Source organism: Cryptomeria japonica, chromosome 4, assembly GCF_030272615.1.
Source record: "Cryptomeria japonica chromosome 4, Sugi_1.0, whole genome shotgun sequence".
Lineage (NCBI taxonomy): Eukaryota > Viridiplantae > Streptophyta > Pinopsida > Cupressales > Cupressaceae > Cryptomeria > Cryptomeria japonica.
This window is the reverse complement of record NC_081408.1, coordinates 717,167,322-717,186,220: the sequence shown is the minus strand read 5'-3', so window position 1 is coordinate 717,186,220 and position 18,899 is coordinate 717,167,322. Positions and strand designations below refer to the sequence as shown.

The 18,899-nt window shown below is 35.4% G+C and overlaps 1 protein-coding gene across 7 annotated transcripts in view; it reads left to right on the top strand.

Moving 5' to 3' along the window:
• Positions 1 to 18,899, top strand: part of LOC131032105 (dehydrogenase FPY6) — a 218,676-nt gene that overhangs the window by 170,254 nt on the left and 29,523 nt on the right. For 3 of the 7 annotated variants that reach the window (XM_057963025.2, XM_057963031.2, XM_057963027.2), the window contains one exon: positions 3,876 to 4,256. In XM_057963025.2, the coding sequence (XP_057819008.1) occupies positions 3,876 to 4,004 (129 nt within the window). In that variant the 3' untranslated portion in view covers positions 4,005 to 4,256. Of the gene's footprint in view, positions 1 to 3,875; positions 4,257 to 4,328; positions 4,902 to 18,899 lie in introns of those variants that run through there. The other 4 variants (XR_009103379.2, XM_057963026.2, XM_057963030.2 and 1 more) reach the window with 3 other exon arrangements.

The window sequence follows — 18,899 nt, the reverse complement described above, 5'->3', positions numbered from 1 at the left end:
ATCTCCGCACAGAGGCTGAAATTCTGAAGATGGATTACTGCAGGCTCACTGTTGAGCAAATTGTTGACTTGAACTTGGCGCATTGATGACGGGCATATACTTGATCCTGAATACACTTCACGGAGGGTTGAGGAAGCTACACTTCCTTTGATCCAATGGTCACACAAGGAGTGCGTCTCCATCCTTGACAGATTTCAGCCTATCTTGGCTAACACTAACGCATGGTTGAAAAGTAATGCTGTTAGACTTATCAAAATCAAGGTTGGTAAAGAAGATGATTCTATGGGGCCTCTTGGACGAAAATCTGAGATTCAAAATTGATAACAAGGAGGGTGCTTCATTTTTGGGCACAAGGATCAAGTTACGAGTCAGTCGTGTAGTAGTGCTTCCTCCTGAGGAGATGACTATTCGTGGGAAGGAGAAATCACGATTCCATGTTCAGGTGATCGATCTGGATAATTCAAAAGAGGGGCAGCAATCTGACGATGCTCCTAAGTCTCCAGTTTCAGACTCGCCTCACGAGGTCATTCCTCCAGTTTCCATTGAGACGCCTCTTTCTCCTCCTGATTTGCTCGTAGATGAGTCTCCTCAGAATGCAGTTCCCATTTCAGCATACGAGCTTTCTCCTGATCGACAAAAAGAAAGTGTGTTGAAAGTTCCTGAAGATAATCCCACTTGCATTCAGTTATCAGAAATTGATACTTCCACTTCTGGTTTTGAAGAATTCATGAGGCAATCTTCATGTCCATTGGTAACTGAGCAAACCGTAGTTGCTGTCCAAACAGATATTCCTCCTAGGGTGACCACGGTAATTCAAACAGAAACTGCTTCTCCTTTGCCTACGGCTGTTACTGGAAGTGAGTTGATGACTTTGCCTCCATGGCTTAGTTCTTTCACCCCGAAAAGGAAAAAGCAAGAGATCTCTCCAGATGCCTTTGATTACCAGCAACTCAAACAGTCCAGATCCAAAGTTGCTAAGAAGGCCAAGACTATCTCTAGGGTAACTGTTGATAGCAACAAGATGAAAGTAGCTGAAATTGTGGAGCCTATTGCAGATAAGCCACTTGATGAAATGTCAGCTGATTATAAGGTTACAAGGATAGAATTGGGCAAGCAAACACATGAGGTCATTAAACATGATGCTCAGTATTTTGTTGCTTCACTGGTGCAAAGGTGTGACAATCTTCTTGCGAAGAAAGACAAGCTAGAAGAGGAAAACCGACAGCTTATGGCAGCCATTCATAAAATCACAAAACCTGCTGCTGAAGGGAGTAACTCCATAGGTTCTTCTGGTTCCCAAGAATCGATTCGTGGAGTGGAAAGGGCTACTCAGAAAGTACAAGCACTGGATTCCTGGGTTGATCAACTTCATGATCAATGTGTACAAGTAGTAAAAGACATTTTTCAAATAATGTCTAAGTTGGAAACCATTGAGGAGAAATTGGATCAGACTTCTAACACTTTCAAAAAGAATGTGGAAAGTGTTGAGAAAAGTCTGACAATCTGGCATACCATACCCCAACAATAGCTGAGTATTTTGTAGGAGCATGCCATCATCTCTTCCAGGGTCATGTACTTGGAATTTGAAGAACTCATGGAAAACAAGACCCTTGTTCTTAAATCTCTCATTGAGGAGATCGATGATGCAAGGAGATTCCGGGATGAAGTTTACCGAGGTATTGTCTCACATTGTGAAAGGGCCTCTTGCAATATAGTAAGTCAGGATGGAGAGCTGATTCCAGAAGAAGAAGTTTTTGCTGATTTACAGATGAGGATTCATAATGAATGGAGGAGCGAACAATTCTCGGCAGCTTCAATTCAAGCATTGATGAAACACCAAGCCTTTTTGCATGAAGTCCAGTCTATCCTGGATAAAAACAATTCCGCACTCCTCCGCTGTCATGACACTATTGTGAAGACTATGGTTGTTGCCAAGAACACGCATGAACCAAATCTTGAGGAACTACAAGCGAGCATAGGGAAATTTCAAGGATTTGTGTCTTCACAAAATGCAACTTCAGTGTTTTTTTCAACACTTAGTTGAATTTTCTCTCTTTTGTAATCTTTAGTTGTATTTTAGTTTTGACAAGTTGCATGTAAAAGTATTTTTTGTAAAATGCAAGTTACACATTACTTGCACTTTCATAATTACATGTGAATCAACTACAAGTTGTGTCCGGTTAGGACTGTAGTTGGAATAAGTCTTAGTTGGTTAGAGTAACTCTTAGTTAGTTAATGAAGTCTCAGTTAGTTTTTGAATGAGTCTTGGTGGTTGAGAGAATCTTTCAAGTTAGTTAGGATCCTCCCACCTTTTTCTCAAGGCTCTTCTTGTATAAATACTTGAGGAGTCCATTGTAATCGATATCTTTTGGAAAGCAAGCAAAAACTCTGCCAAATTTACAGCAAGAAGTCTTTGAGCTTATGTATGTGGATTGAAAGTTTTTGAAGAATAATAAAGAAGGATTACTCAAGTTTTGAGTCTTTGAGCTACATGTTTTAGTTTGAATCTTTTATTTCTTCTATGCCAAGTGTTTCTAAAGGAGCTTAGTCCAATCTGATTTGAAGTCTTTGAGCTGCAAGTAGAAAAGATTAATTAAAATAGGAAACTCTCTTGAAGGAGCAGCAAGTCTTTGAGCTTGCGTCTATTCTTGAGGAAAAATTATTGTTTGATAAGAAATAGCAGCAAGTCTTTGAGCTTGCATTAGTTCTTGTCTTTGTGTTGAAAGAATAGATTATTCCAGTCTTTGAGCTGTTATCTTTTATTCGTTGTAAAATTTAGTATAGCAAAGGGTAGATAGGACTTCCAATAGTCAAGTCTTTGAGCTTGATATTGTTGTCCCGTCCCAAAGGAAGTGACAGGAGTCTTTGAGCTTTCAGGAAACTTCATTTCCTTTTTCTCATTTTACTTGAAAGTGGTTACTATTGTTCATATTCAATCGCTATCCTTTTCTGTGAAGAGAAAAGGATATTGTCTTTCTTGAAAAAAGAAGGAAGACTGTTGTCCCATCCTATTTTTATTTCAGTTTTAGTTAGATAGGGGGAGCCTTCCCTTAATTAGGAGAGCTTTTACTCGTGTGTTGTGGTTGAAACCACAATTTTGTATATTTCCCCAAGTGTAAAAAATTTTCAACCAACACAATGAGTTGACATGCTGCTAATATTATGGTCCAGAACCGAATCAGGGATAGAGATAGCGAACTTACCACCGGTAGGGTCAGATATATTCTTGACAGGAGGTAAAGAGGATTTTCCAGTTGGTCTTGTTCCAAAGAGGGATGACCATTTTCTAGATTCGATTCCAATTTCCAAGGCCTCTTCACGTGGGCTGGACCCCCCCCTCATGATTTCAAAAACCACTTTCTCCTCTGGAGAGTACCAACAGCCTGCGGAATATCATCCGCCTTCGGAATATCCGGAGGCTTGTCCTTCTCCCCCATAGGACCAGCTCCATCGTTCTGGCCGCTCCCACCATTGGAACCAGAGTTCCCGCCTTGCAGGGAATTTGAAATTTGAATGTTGCTCTCCATCGTTGTTTCAAAAAAAACATTTTCTTAGTTGTTTATCTTCATAAACAGTCTTTTTTTTCCCACTCTAGTATAGACAACTTTCATTACTACAAACTTAACAAGATTTTAAAAGCAATATTACAAGCTTGACATCATTTTGCCTGAAACCATCAAACATATATATGACTATTTGCTCGAAGTTATTATAGCAGAATTAAAAACATAAGGAAAACCACATTGATGTATTATTCCTAGCATCTAGATGTTGGTAACCATATAATGTTCGTCTCTTTTATGATATTAGTGTTCATACAGATTTGAAATTAAAAATAGGGTCCTTATTGTATTGCATTTTATTCTTTTTAACAGGAAGGGCCAAGTTCCCCAGATTCTCGAAGTTCCTTGCTTGAAGGAGCTCGTGATGTTGCCGTGATTGAAGCTATGCTCCAGTCAAGTGCTAAACAAGGGGCTCTTGTTCACGTGGAGCAACTATCATAAGTAATGGCATGCAAAAGAAATTTTAGTGCAAAGGGAATGAAAAAACTAGTTATTAAATTCTACATTATTGATTATTTATTTCAAAAGTTCAGAAGTTTATTATATTACCTAAAATTTGGAAGACCCAGAAATATAATAGGATTTTATTTTTTCCATCGTTGAGAAGAAAATAAATTATCTTACAGATAGACTTATCTCCAATGCTTGTTATGGTTTATATTGAAGATGTTTTAAATTATTCATGTTGTTTCATTTTGAAGTTGTTTATGATTTAGCAATTTTTTAAATCAATGTTTCAGATCACAAATTGTGATCCTTAATCAGATGATCTACTGAAGGATCACAGAGTGACCTGAGATGCTGGTACAAAAAACTTGCACACAATTTTCTAACAAATTGTGATCCTTCATCAGATGATCTACTGAAGGATCACAGAGTGACCTGAGATGCTGATACAAAAAACTTGCACACAATTTTCTACCAAAAGCATGCTAATTCATTGTAATGGATCTGTAGAAATATCAAATCTATAATTGTTTACAGTTTGTTTTGGTTTTCAGGAAACACAGAGGGTATACATCATGGCATAATTTTTTTTCCATGAATTATCCTTAAATATAAGAATTATTGATGATTCAAAATATTTTTTTCACCACTATTAGGCCAAGACGAATTTATCAAATGCACAATTGGGAATTCAGATATGAAGCTGCCAAGACTCTTTCAGATCTTCTCCCCCTCTAAATGATTGCTCATCTCATGCTGATTGAATCAAGGAAGTTTACCTGAGCAATCCCCCTTTGAATGTAATTTCCTTTACATAATTTGTTGTCTTCTATGACACAAACTAGATTTAAAGGAAGATTACTTGCAATTTATATTTTGCCACCCTCATATGAAGATTATCAGGCCATCTTTCCCTGCCAAAAAGGAAAATGATTGTCTTCTTAAGATGGAAACCCCACGAAAGGTAATGTTTTTCAACCAAGTGATTGTGTCCTTGTAGAAATGGACCTATCACCATATTGAATGAGAGTGGGAGTGGCATTTAGATGCCTAGGGATTAACCCTGTCATCTTTGGTATGGTACTGGGGCAGAAATGATGAACCCTAGCCAAAGTTAGGCCATGCCCAACCGTTTTCAAGAGAATAAATAGTGAATGAGAGACAAATGCTTAAAAACATTAAAAAATGAACTTATAAAAATTAAAATTGAGATAAAATTTGTTTCTTAAAGAAGCCGAAAATTTATTTTGAAACCCTAAAGGTGACACAAACCACTTTTTTCTGGGTTCATTTGACAAACACATCATGAAAACCTCCAATATCATTCCAAATTGCCATTTCACATTTTTAGAGTTTGATTTATTTATTTTTTGGTTCCCCTTTTTGAAGGTGAAGGATTGTAAAGGTGTTTGCTAAGTGTTATAGGAAGTATTGAGCTGGTACAAAGGAGATTTATTGATCAAATGTAAATATTTTGTGATTTTTTAAAAAAGATTCTGAGTTACTTTAAAAAAAAAAAATGTTTACTTTTATTATGTTTAAATGTACTATAGTGTTGTATTGTTTTATTTTTCTAAGTTAATGTACTTCAGGGTCATATTTTAAACTTTTTCCTTGTAATGTAAATCTATCCATAATGACTACTAGTTCATTCGGCTTAGAGATACATAGACAACTCAAATATGATCAAGCATCACCTCTATGGAAGTATATTATGATGATTAATCAAGTCATAGGTGTGATATTTTTGGTGTGTTGTAGTCAATGCTAGATCAATTATAAGTGCTTGTATATTTGAATGAAATCCCATCTGTGTGCTATGACCTACCAAGGAACTAAAGTAAGGAACAAGGTTGCTTAATCTCTTTCCCTAACTTTACGGACTTTTTCTCAAACTAAGTGCTTTGCATCAATAATTGAATGGCAAGAGTAGATTGATCACGTCTTTGGTTTTATTGGCTATAATATTGATTACTACATAACATCTATCACAATTGACATTGAGCACCTTCATGTCTTTCAATCAAAATTTTGGAGATGCAAAGAGATACAAATAGTCCTCCATTTCCAAAAGATCTTGCCTCTAATTGTCTTGTTCCACTAGATGATTATGCCAATCCACCATATAATTATAAAATAACTATGGTGCTTGATCATTGGGAAATTCATGGTGTAGTGATGACATAGCAACTTTTCTTGATATTACTTTAAATACTTTAATTGAGACTTTGATTTCTTGACTCCTAATATAGGTATAGAGAGTTCATCTTCTTTATCTATGAGTCAACATCTTGAGGTAAAGGACTCTTGTATTCTAGTACCAGTAGATTCACTTGACGTTCACACTCAAGGATCTTGTGTGGACACATCTTTATGGTATGAGTTATGTAGTGAAATGACATGCATTTATATATTATATTGATCTCCTATTGCTTCTTCAAAGTTTAGTGTTGCTTTGAATGGGGCTCGTAATGATTTAGTGTAATTGAATATTCATCATATTTTAGATACGTCTATTTGGGATGACTATATGACAGACATTGCAAGTCTTATTGTCTTATTTCCAACTTGGAGGACATTGTTCGAGATATTCATTTCGTCTTTGTTGTTAGCTCCTATGGAGTTGCATTATCTCCTTCACATGCCATGAGTGCAACTTCAAACTCTCTTGTTCTTTCTCATGATTAGTTATTAGAGCTTGATGTTGGCTTGGAGATTCTTGAGCAATATTTGTAGTTATTTCCATCTTTGGATTATGTTCTATATCTATTTCTTTAAGATTTTTTATTCACCTTCATTAATTAGGTCCAAAACTCTTACTTCGCTTGTGGCACCTTTCAACATTGGCATGGGGACACTTGAGTAGTGTTTTGAGACTTCACACATCTTATATTTTGTTCCCTCATATTCCTTTCATGAACTGGAAGAATTCTTGCATACATCTTTGACTTCGCTTCTTCTTAAGAGGAGAATTGTTGTTCAACAATATTAAGTTGTCTTAAGGGCTTGAATGATAAGTTGTTGGATGAATAGGTTGGAGTTCAAGATGCTCAACTTCCGGAGATAGGGTGGGGTCTATTTGAGCACTTGTATCACAAGATAAATTCTAAGTTTCCCCTTAGTAATGGGGAAGCTAGCTAAGCCAAACACATATATGAATGCCAATTTTATAAAAGTAGTAGCGAAGAGGTATGATATCAAATTGAGAGTTGTACTCTGCTTTTGGTGTGAGATGGTATTTTTTTCTAAGGTAGCAATTTCCTAGATATTTGGCTTAAACATGGGAGCTTCAAAGCAAATGAATTTCAACCATTTCAAAGAAGAGTATGAAATACATAATTATGTATTTAGAAGTGTGACTATCCCTATATTCAGAATCAAGGGTCTTCAGAGAACAATGCTTCCAATTTCACATTTTGAGAAGGAACCATTTGGGGTTGACTCCATTTAAGGACTACTTTGTGAAGACCTATTACACATTGTGTCAAATTTTAGACCATGATGGTAAGGCCAAAATTCCAATTCTCTTTATGTAATAGCAACTGACATTTAAAACCCTATGGTCAACATTGGATTTGATTTTGCAACTTTTCTGGCTGAGAGAATTCATGAAAAGATGGCTATATTAAAACCACATCCAAGGAAATTTGAATTTAAGTGGTATTCATTGCTTTGGCATATGTTCTTAAATTCAGGAAGATGATTGTAACATAATAAGCTTCAGGTCCAAATGAGAGATAGCAAAGGTGACATGGTCCTTGTCCAAATGTTGACTTCGTGACATCTAAATAGCACTTTGTTAAAAACACCGTGAGCTAGTTTTGAAAATTATAGATAAAGATTCCTAGAGATGTGTTGGATTTCTTTAGACTTGCTGATAGATATCTGGATCTTGGGATTTCACATAATTCGAGAAAATGTTATCTCTATACCAATACTATTGCCATCAAAGTCTATGGATCTAATGTGTAGCCTCATGTAATGCCAAGGTGTGTACCAAGGAGGATTGTTTTCTTATAAGTGCTATAGCAATTGAATGAAGCAAAAAAAATACATCCAAGAGGCCAAAGAAGGGTTATATGGTCCCTACTTCAAGAAAATTTGCAGTTTTCACTACTGCAAATAAGGATGGCTTGGAATATTCAATATTACAATGCTATAGGATGAGATATGGAAATCTTAGGGATTTTTATCTAGAAAAGTTCATTTTATATATCAATGCTTTGAAAGAGAGGCCTCTTATGGCCCGTGTGATGCTATGTGAAGATGTGGTTAAAACTTGTGTCACAATTGAAGAAGTTTATGAGAAGAGAAGAAGATGGAATACAAACATAAAGGTTGAGGAAATGAGGAGACTAGACAATCCAAATTTCCTTGGATTCTTTGTTAAAGAACACAATCCATTTGTAAGGGTTCAGAGGTTATTAGAACATGTAGATACTTTGATTCAAAAGAAAATTGTCAAGAAGGATAAACGACCTATTGTTGTTGAGGTAAAAGAAGAAAAAGTTGAAGAGTCACTTGCTAAAAGGTAAAGTTAATTGTTCTTGAGCATGAGAAAGGTAAAGGCATTGAAATTGTTGACCTGGAAGAGGATGTGCAAGTTGTTGAGCTTGAACAACACAATGATCCATCTTCCCCCATTGTTTCTCATCCTTCTCCACTATCTTCACCACCTTCTAGTACATCAAGGGTAATTGTTCTTGTTATGTTTTAGAACATTGGAAAATTTGAAGATTTTACAGGACCATACAAATGATATCAAAACATTGGCTTGTAATTGATTTATTGATGATGACAATTTTGTGCAAACACAAGAGTTCGGAGACTTTGTTATATCATTGAGGTAAGACGAGTATCTAAAAAAGGTTGTAGAGGAAAGAAATAAGGCACCACCCTAAGAGTAGGAAAGGATTGTTACATTGGGATCTCTGCGCTACATTAGCATTTGACAATTTTAGAAAGTCTGAGAAACCAATGTATTCATCACAAGAGCAAGTGGAGGAGTTTTTAGGTTCTATTTTTAGTCCACAATATGAAACTCTAGTGATGTGGGCATTGGCTCCCAATACAAATAAGCCAAATTTGGTTTAGAATGTAGAGAACTTAAAAGGGAGTGCATTGGTAAAAATGATATTAGACACCCCTACACCAAAAGCTATAAATTTAACATTTAATGTTGCATTGTTTAGCAAGGAAACAACTAATAATATTTTCTTAGATCATTAGGCCTTGAAGAACAAATGCATACAACTTGTAATAGAGAATAAGGGCTTGTAATAATAGATAGAGTTTTTGAAGTGCTCTAGTCCAAGTTGTAGATGCCCCTTCAACTTCTGCTCCAATATTTCCATTAGATAGAGATGCATTGCTAATTGAGATTAAAGAGATGAAGGCTGAAGTAGAGAAAATGAAAGCATAAAAGATGCAGAGAATAAACGAGATGGTCATAAATTTAGTTAATCACATGTTAACTAAAATAACAAAGGTAGATGATGCCTATAAAGGGTATTGTGATTTGGCCTATGCAAAGATCGAGTATGATTAGGATGTTGATAAATTAAAGACAATCAAAGAAAGGCGGTGTTGCAGATAGGATGCAATAGGTTGTCATTAATGTCGGCCTTTGATGTCAACCATGCTACACTAGCTAACACACTTGTATGTCTAAGGGGAGATTGTTGTAGTATGATGTGATTGGTGTCAACTTATAGTATGACGATGAGATGATTTGGTGCAGATATAAATAAGAGATGGGTTTGTGTAGATGGTTTGATGCATACATAGAGTCAACAAGGTTGATGGGTTAGTTAAGCCGTCTGAAAGTTCATTATAGATGACATGAAATAGTTTGAAAGTGGTGGATTGTCTATTTTGGGTGTCTAAAGTAATGATGCAGAGATGGGTGCACTTGTTTGGGTGTGTTTTCATGTTCATAGTATTACCTTGTTAGTCTTATGTATCGCATTTTGTGATATGATTTGAAAAGTTGTCCAAGGCATAAACTAAGCATATTTTAAGGCACAGAGTTTGGGTTTGCATTCCTCCACATAGCAAGATATGATCTTGCAGTTTTGGTATTAAGTTGATTGAGCAAGTAACATGTTATATCTAATGTTTCGGGTGACAACTTCCTTCGCACAAAGAGTTAGAGTTGATAGATTACCGGATTGCATCTAGGCTAAGTAAAGGTCTTAGGGGATAAACTAGATTGCTTTGCATTACTCTAGAATGGTAGATATGGCTATGTGGATTTGAGGACCTATTCAATAAAGTCTCAAGTATGTTTCATGCAAGTTTTGGATGATTTGGTGTACCGCAATGCAAGATCCAAAGAATTAGTTTGATATAGTTAATTCAACATGCTTTGTTTCCATTAGTATAAATTGTTTCTTTACTTGTGCCATCACATAATTGTTGAATACTATAGAAGATGGTTGTAGGGATACTTTGCAATAACTACAATGTTCATATCTTGATTCATATAATGATCTTTGCCTCTCTTTAGTAGCGCAAGGGATAAATGTTGATAGTGTTTGGTGATTTGCTATTGTTAGGCCGACAAGGCATGAATCTCACTGATACTTCGATCTTGATCATTTGCACTTGGTTTGGAGGATGTGGTGGAAAGTTGGCCTGATGGAACCTTATCTTGATCCATAGTTTGTTTTTTTATGATATAAATGTTTGGGGCCGACTGTCAATATATTTCATGCTTTCAAATATGAGCTATCTTGGAGCCAACCTAGTTGATGACTTGAGAAGTCATGGAGGATATATATAGAAGATCAAATCATTTGCAAAAAAGTGGCAATGAAATAGTGTGCAAAGGAAGAGAACCGTGTCATCCACATAGAAGAGATGCATTTCTATAACAATTCAAATTGTCAATATTTGTAAAGACTTGTTGTCTTGAGGGAGCTGGAGCTTCCTATGTGTTGTAGCCCATAAAGTATAATGTATTGTTGTTTTCACTTGTGAGGTTGGATTTCGACAGTAGATCTAAGAAACTTTTCTTACCATCATTTTTCCCTTGTGGGACTTTCCAAGTAAATCTGGTGTTATGGTTATGCATTTTTTTCCTTACTGTTTAAATCAAAGATATTGAATGAATAACTAATCAGAATTAAAATAAATATTGATTCACCTCCTCCCCTCCTAGTCCCCGAATGCACACAACAATTGGTATCAGAGCAAGGTTCCTTTGAACAAGCCTAACAACTAAGGTAGAACTTGGAATAAGAACACATGGTGTCTAAAGCACTGCCTAACCCTTTGGAAGATGATAATGACATGATAGACTTCAATGAAGAAGACTGTTAGATTGACATGGAAGGAGAAATCTTATCTAAACTAGAAGATCTCGATGTAGCAAATAAAGAAAATATAGAGCTTAAGATCAAACTCAAAGAGTTAGAGGAGACAATCACCAACTTGAAAGTTCAAGTTGAAGAAGGAAAAAGAATTGAGGATTGTCTGGATACTAAATCAATGACAAATCACTTGAATGTTCCAATCTAGAGGAAGAGATTGTCTCTCTAAGGATAGAGTTGGAAGCATCAAAAGATTAAATTGACAAAGTCACGAAATTGAAGAAAAACACAAACATTTTTGATAAAATAATCAATAGCCAAAAATACTAGAAGGATAAGGGTGGTCTTGGATTTGAAAAGGGTCAAAACTCAATGTCAAATACTTCTAAAGGAACTCCTAATACAAAGAAGACTGAAGCTTGTGCCAAGGAGTCCAAGAGCACCAAAGATATCAAGTAGAGACTGGATATTAAGCAAACAAAGGCAAGTGATTAGAAGAAAGGCTTCAAGAGATCTTTCCCTAAACAAATTGCAAATCCTAGGTGTTCTTAATTCTTTGAGGGTTATTGTTATTCTTGGAATAAGTTTGGTCATAAAGCCCTTGATTGTAGAAGTAGAATGAGAAGAAATGATCACATGAATAGGATATCAGCCGCATCCGAAAGATACAATTCTATGTGCCCTCAATATTTCCATGGCTATTGCTATACATGCAATAAGTTTGGTAATAATGTTATAGATTCTAGATCTAAAGAAGGAAGATATAATTTTTGCCCAAATTATAATAATGTTTGCTACAATTGTGTCGAAACATCACTTCGGTCCATAAACTAACACAGTGAACACTCTATCACTTCTAACTTTCTATCCACTAAAGGTCAACCTCTAAAACTCTAGAATCTAATACATCATATGCAACTTTACTTTCCTTCAAAACCACAGAATGCAGAACACAACACCATAACAATACAACTGAGTGCACATATTGTTCCTGAGCAACAAATCTTAGAAGCATACCACAAATACTTCCAGAAAACACCATATGATAGAAATCAAGAGCAACTAAAATTGGAGCATAATGATAATATTAGTAGAGTTATTAAATATGCTTGACTCTATGTTTTTGGAACCTAGATGCTTTGGTAAAACATGACAATAATTGCAATATTTTGGATTCCTTGACATCAATGACAAAATTGACAAGCACCTTTGACATCAATGAAAACCCTTTGCTCAATTAAAAGGTATTTTCCTAATGATTGGAGATGTAATTTTCTTTGAATACTGTAGCATTGTAAATTGTACACCTTTATTAGTGTGTCCAATTTCACACTCTCCTAGCACCTATTTTAGTATTTTTCGTTTGCTCTATGTATTATAGGACTTCCTTAGGCATTTAATTAACAATTTAATTAAACCTTTGTCCTTTGTAATCAATTCATATTTCTTAAATTGGGCCCTTGATCTTAGGTGTGCCCCTTTTTATTATTTCATCTCGATTTAGTCTTAATCTTAACCCAATTTCAACTTTCAAATCATATTTTGCATATCTATATATCATGGTTTGAACCACCGAGCTAGAATTAATAATAGAACCCTGTTATCTTGCATTTCTCGAAAGTCAAAAAAATGTTGTCGGAACCAGGTCGCCCTACCCTCCTGGTCCTGCACTTATTTCCCCGAATTTCAAGAGGATTAATTGGTAGTCTTATGTAATTCAAATCCCAATCCATGTGAAAATATATCAAATCTAAGTTAGCCTAAAGATAATTTTAATTATGAAATCCCTATTTAAGACATCCTTCTCAATTCATTTCAACATATATTATTATCTCATCATTATGCTAATATTCCAACACTTCAAGAGTAAATTTGATTCAAGGAGCAACAAACTACATCAAGGCATCTTCCATTTATATTTCATCTATGATTTCATGATGTATTTTATGTGATTTATCATGTTATTGCATCAACACATGGAGGACTTATCCTAAGATCATTGCATCATCTATTAAGGGTATAACCATCTACATTCAAGCATTTCAATTCTAGATATAGCCTTGCCCTCAAAAGGCAAGTTTTCCACTTCAATTCAAGTACAATTTCTAGGATTAATTCCAAACCCGTGGTTTGACCTTGGCAAACCCCTATCTACAACCCTCTTTCTTTCCTCTTGTGTGCAATTACAGGTACTCAATCGAGCTAGGAAGACCAAAACAACATCAGGATCCTAGTACAAACCTGTTCTCAGGATTTGGAAATGATTCCCCAAGACCAGGGTGATGGGGGCATCCCTGTCCTCTACATTTATCATCAAATTTCATGGGTGGCTTTTAGTCTGCTTTAGGTTGCAGATTTTCCAATAACAACTCAACCTTAGAAGACCAGGGCATTTTGGGTGCCCTTAACCTGCCAAATCAACTTCATATTTTAGTAACAAGTGCATAGTTAAATTACCTATCCAATTCTGCACCTATTGTGAAGTTTTTGTTCCACTATAAGCTAGTAAAATTAGTCTAAATTGCGAGTTTATGAGTACACTTCCCAGTCTAATTCTTTGCATTCAATTTGCATCCTTTCAATTGATCATCTTTGACTCAAACAAACAAAAAAAAGATTCCAATAAGCTTTCAACTCTCTTTCTAATATAATTAAGGTTGAATCTATTGAATTCTTCCCCCCTTTAATGTAATGTGTGTGGAATTTAGGTCATTTCCTAGTATACAAAGCTTAACTTGTGAAACCCTAAATTTTAATCTATTACATTTTCCAGTGAACCCAACTCTTTTTACATTTGCATTACTTCTAATTTTCATTTTCAAATCTGATTCTTATGCACCTAATTGATTCATATTTTCAATCATTTCTGAAACATATATCTTATGCACTTATAGTTACATGCATTTTGAGGTCTAGTTCACCACCTTACATTTTGGTGAACCTGACTCTTCCTAGACTTGCATATTTTTCTGATTTCAAATGTGAATTTGCATAAATTCTTTACATACATTGAGTCAACATTGCTTTGGTTGCATCTTTTATGGATTATGAGTATCTTGTTTGATCATAATTGCATATGGAGTTGTTATCTTCTTTTACTAGTTCAATTTCAATTTTTATTCAATATGTTCATGACGTTCCCTTTTATGTATATGATGACAATTTAGCTATTCCTTTCTTCTGTAGCTATGATTTACCCTCTCCCAAATTTGGCTTTACCAATGAGGGCACATTAGTGCAAGAAGAGATTATGAACACTTCTTTCAAAGAACTCCCTCCTAAGGATGAAGCTTTGAAGAATGGTGTTCATCTTTCTCCTAAAATGTAACTCTCCCATGTGGATCATTTGGTGCAAGCGAATGATATTGTAGCTGCCTTTTCTAGCGATATGATACCCTCTTTTCATTTCAATGATTTTTCCACTAGAGATGAATTATTAATGAGTTATGTATGTCCTTCTCCTAAAGCTTGTCTTACCCATAAAGATACCTTGGAGCAAGAGGATGGAATCATTAGCAATTTACTTTATTCTCTCCCTTCTAAAGATGCATCCTTGGAGAAAAAATAACCTAAACAAGTCAATGCCATTCATGTTTCTAGTTATGAGAATCCTAAGCCCAAGAAACCTCCCAATATCCTAAAAGTTGCAAAAGACTTATGTGGAAAAGGTGATATGGAAAGACAACTAGAACAAAAATATGGTTCCAAAATACATCACACATTTAATGCTTGTGTCAAAAAGAAATATCCCAATGTTCTTCTCACTTCCCTTCCTTGCCCTCCTTATCCTAGGAAACACATTGATAAGGATCTTGTTGAGAAACTTCATGATACCTTAGCTAAGATTTCCATTTGGGACTTAATTCAAACTTCACCTTCATACCATAAGTTAATTCAAGAAGCCTTACAAAAGGTGGTTCCTCATCCTTCTTCTAGACCACACGATATTACATTCTCGCGAGATGAAGTGCCTTCTATAAAGGTTAAAAATAGAGATGATCCCCTTATGATTACTCCTCACATTTATGAACAAATGATCTGATGTACTTTAATAGATAATGGGTCAACACTTAACATTTGTGGCATTGACTTATTAGATAAGATAAATTGGGATTATTCTTCTATTCAGCTTGATTCTCTTTGTGTTTGTGGGTTTGATAATATTCGTAGAGAGTCACTTTGTATAGTAATATTACCTATCAAAGTAGGAGCTGTGACTTTATGATGCAAGAGAATCCCCGGTTCTTGGCAATCTTGCATCAACCAAAAACATTTTCTTTCAGTTTGTTTCTTGTTTTGCAGTTCAACATTTCTTTCTGCGTTTCTTTGCGTTTGATCACCGGATCTTGTGGAGCTGGATTTTGATTGTGGACATATTTATCTACCTTATCCTAAGTCTGTGAGACGTTTGGATCATTTTTCAACAAGTTATCGCTTCCGGAATCTGAGACAGTTTTCTAGCTTGGAGCATCAGAACCGCTTGGACCTATTTGCTTTTGGCGAATCTTGCGGATCATTTTCATAGCTTGCGAAGCTTCAATTCGTTGTTTCCAATGTTCCTTGGCTTGTGGCTAACCTGGTTGTTTTACACGTTACATCTTGATTCATTGGCTATTGTTTCATCTTGGGCCGACACGGATCATCCTTGATCATATAAATCCGTGTAATCAAGCATGTAGAAGTCAATTATTAAAACATAGAAGATAGATTTGAAGGTTAGGAGGTCCAGATTTGGCTCACATTCTTGCTTGAGCCTAGATATTATATTTGAGCATGTATGCAATTAGGCCAGTGTGCCAAATCTTGTTAGCCCACATGTTGCCGACAGTTTGTAATTGATTTTCATGATATAATACAGTCTATTTCTGCATTGCCTCCATCACATTGAGTTGTTTCTGATGTGTAACTCTTGTCACACGGTCCAGACTGTTCTCTTTGAGGACTTTCCTGTTGTGACTGCACCACTTTACCTACTCCAATTCATGTCACACCTAACCATCTCAATTATAACCTTCTTCTAGGTAGACCATGAATTCATTCTATGAAAGAAGTCTCTTCTACTCTTCATTGCACAATGAAATTCATATATAACAATGAACTTCATGCAATCAAGGCTGATCCTAATCCTTCTAATTTTGTTCATGATGAAGTAGGATTCTTTTCTCCCTTTTATACTATGATTCCTTCAAAAACACAATCTCCTATGAATGACACTTCCTTAGAAAGAAATTGGGATACTTTAAACTTTAAACTCTCCTTCAATGGGTATAAGATCCCTCAATCTAAGAATGAAGCATTGAAGAAGCCTCGTGTATCATTTATTCAAGCTTCTTCTAAATCAATTCCCATCTCCCCTGCCAACATGTCTTGATGATTATTAGAGCTCTTTAGAATTTGACACTAAGAGTGAACTATTTCCTCTAGACATTTTGACACTTATATCTAACTCTACAGAAGGATATAATGGACATGGTTTAGGATGTGTACAACAAAGTTTTGATGGTCATGAGAAATATACATCACACTTTTTCAAAGAAGGTTTTGGTCTCCAAAGTCCTCCTTTGTTGCCATCCCCTCGCCCATTGTTTAATACATCTATGTCTTCTTACAACTTCTCATCACAACAAGAGAGTATTTTGCATGAACTTATTAAAGACAACTTGATTATTCTCATTTTAAAAAATCAAAGAAAGAATCGTAAGAAAAATCAACACAATATTTCTTTTTGCAAGTATCGGCAAATCCATGGCCATTACACCAATGAACATCATGATTTTGAGATAAATTTCAACAACTTATTGTAACTGGTATCATTCAAATACTTGAAAACAATAAGTTGGACTGTCATCATATTCCTTTTACATAACATTTTAGTTCCTATTATGTTTCTCCTCGCTATGTGACATTGCTAGCTTACTTTTGGGGGCTTATTATCATTCGTGGTGGTACAATATTAGGTGCAATCATACTTAGGTAGCAACATAATAGAATTATTTTTGTCTCCATAATTGGTTGGCAAGAATAGCCTTTCAATAATTCTTTCTTTTTAAGGATTCAATTTTTCTTTTTTGATTTGCATCATTCATAAATTGACATTGTTTCTTACATAGAATTATCCTTCATGCGAGTGCATGTGTGTTCCTTGGTGGTGGAGGAGCACCTAATAGGCCTTCATACCTTAATGAGGCCATGATGAAATATCCTAAGGATTTTGAGTTTATTTTATGTAATAACGTCAATTATGACCATTTTTGATGTAATAAGTATCTTTGAGGTCATTAGCTAGGGTTTTGAGTCATAATGAGGTCATATTGACAAGATTGTAAAAAATTATCAAGATATCACAAATGTGTGTAAATGGGTCTAGTATGGAGTTTTATGATGTATTAATGTGTTTTAAACCTATTTTTACCTATTTAAGTCATTGTTGGGTCGTGAAAGTCTTTGATTAGGTCTAGGTTCCATTTGAGCGAAAATTGTCAAAGTTGACAGAAAAGTTGTCAAGCAAAATTTTCATTTTGGAGGTAATTATGTGTTGGTTGTTCAAATAAAGTTGTAAAGGTGGTTACAATTGATGAGAGGCCTGGAGAATGTTTCAAAGTCCCTTCCCATGTTGAGTGTGGTTGGTTGTTCAATGTATTGAAGAAGAACATCAATAAAGATTGTGATATCTTGCATTTCCGTTGTATGTTTCAGACGTGACAAACTGATTTCTCTTGTTTTTCTCATTGGAAATTCATTCTTTTTCATTATAAGGCATTTGGTAATGATATAAGGGTGAATTATCAGTAGTTTGATCTTTGTTTCATTTCCTTTCATTAAGTTTTGAGAGAGATCTAATTTTTGTAAAAACTGTTAAAACCCTAGGTAGGGTAAACAATGTTTTCAAAAAAAATGTAAATAGCCTCCATTCCACGTTGACCAAGGGACAAAAATTGGTGGAATGGATGGAAATGTCGTGTATTTTATTTCTACTTTTGTTGTAGGGTCTCATATCAATGTTGGCACGTGCAAGTAGACGGTAATGTGACTGGTTTCAGTGTCTCAGACTGTGAACAATAGTGTACTGGTGGTGTTTAAATGTGTTGAAGTGTAAGGAGAATTTGGAAAGATTGGTGGAGGATTAGAAGAGGGTTTAAAGGTGTCTCAAATGTGTTCCAATAGGTTGGAAACTCTAAGCACTAATCAAACCAAGAAAGTTTATAATTGTCCCTACACTTAGTTGACTATCCTAATTTGACAGTGATATGAACATCTCCATTTTTGTTGACTATCTTAAAAACAATAAATCCTCAATAAATATTGTTATGTCATTTTAGGAGGTTGGGTGGGTAGAGAGACCCAAGCTTGAACATGTTGAGAAGCCTTTTAGGAGTGAAAAGAGAGTATGCGTATTTGTGAGGAACCATTGCATATTGTGAGTTGGCATTGGTGGAAGAGTGAAAGTCCTAATAGGGGACAGTCTAGGTTGAGTGACCATAATGGGGTTTGAAGGTATTTGAGTGCTTTAGAGCATGGATTTGGGTTCAAGATGGTTGAATATGTATAGAGGAATGTGTGTGAGTGGTTGGATAAG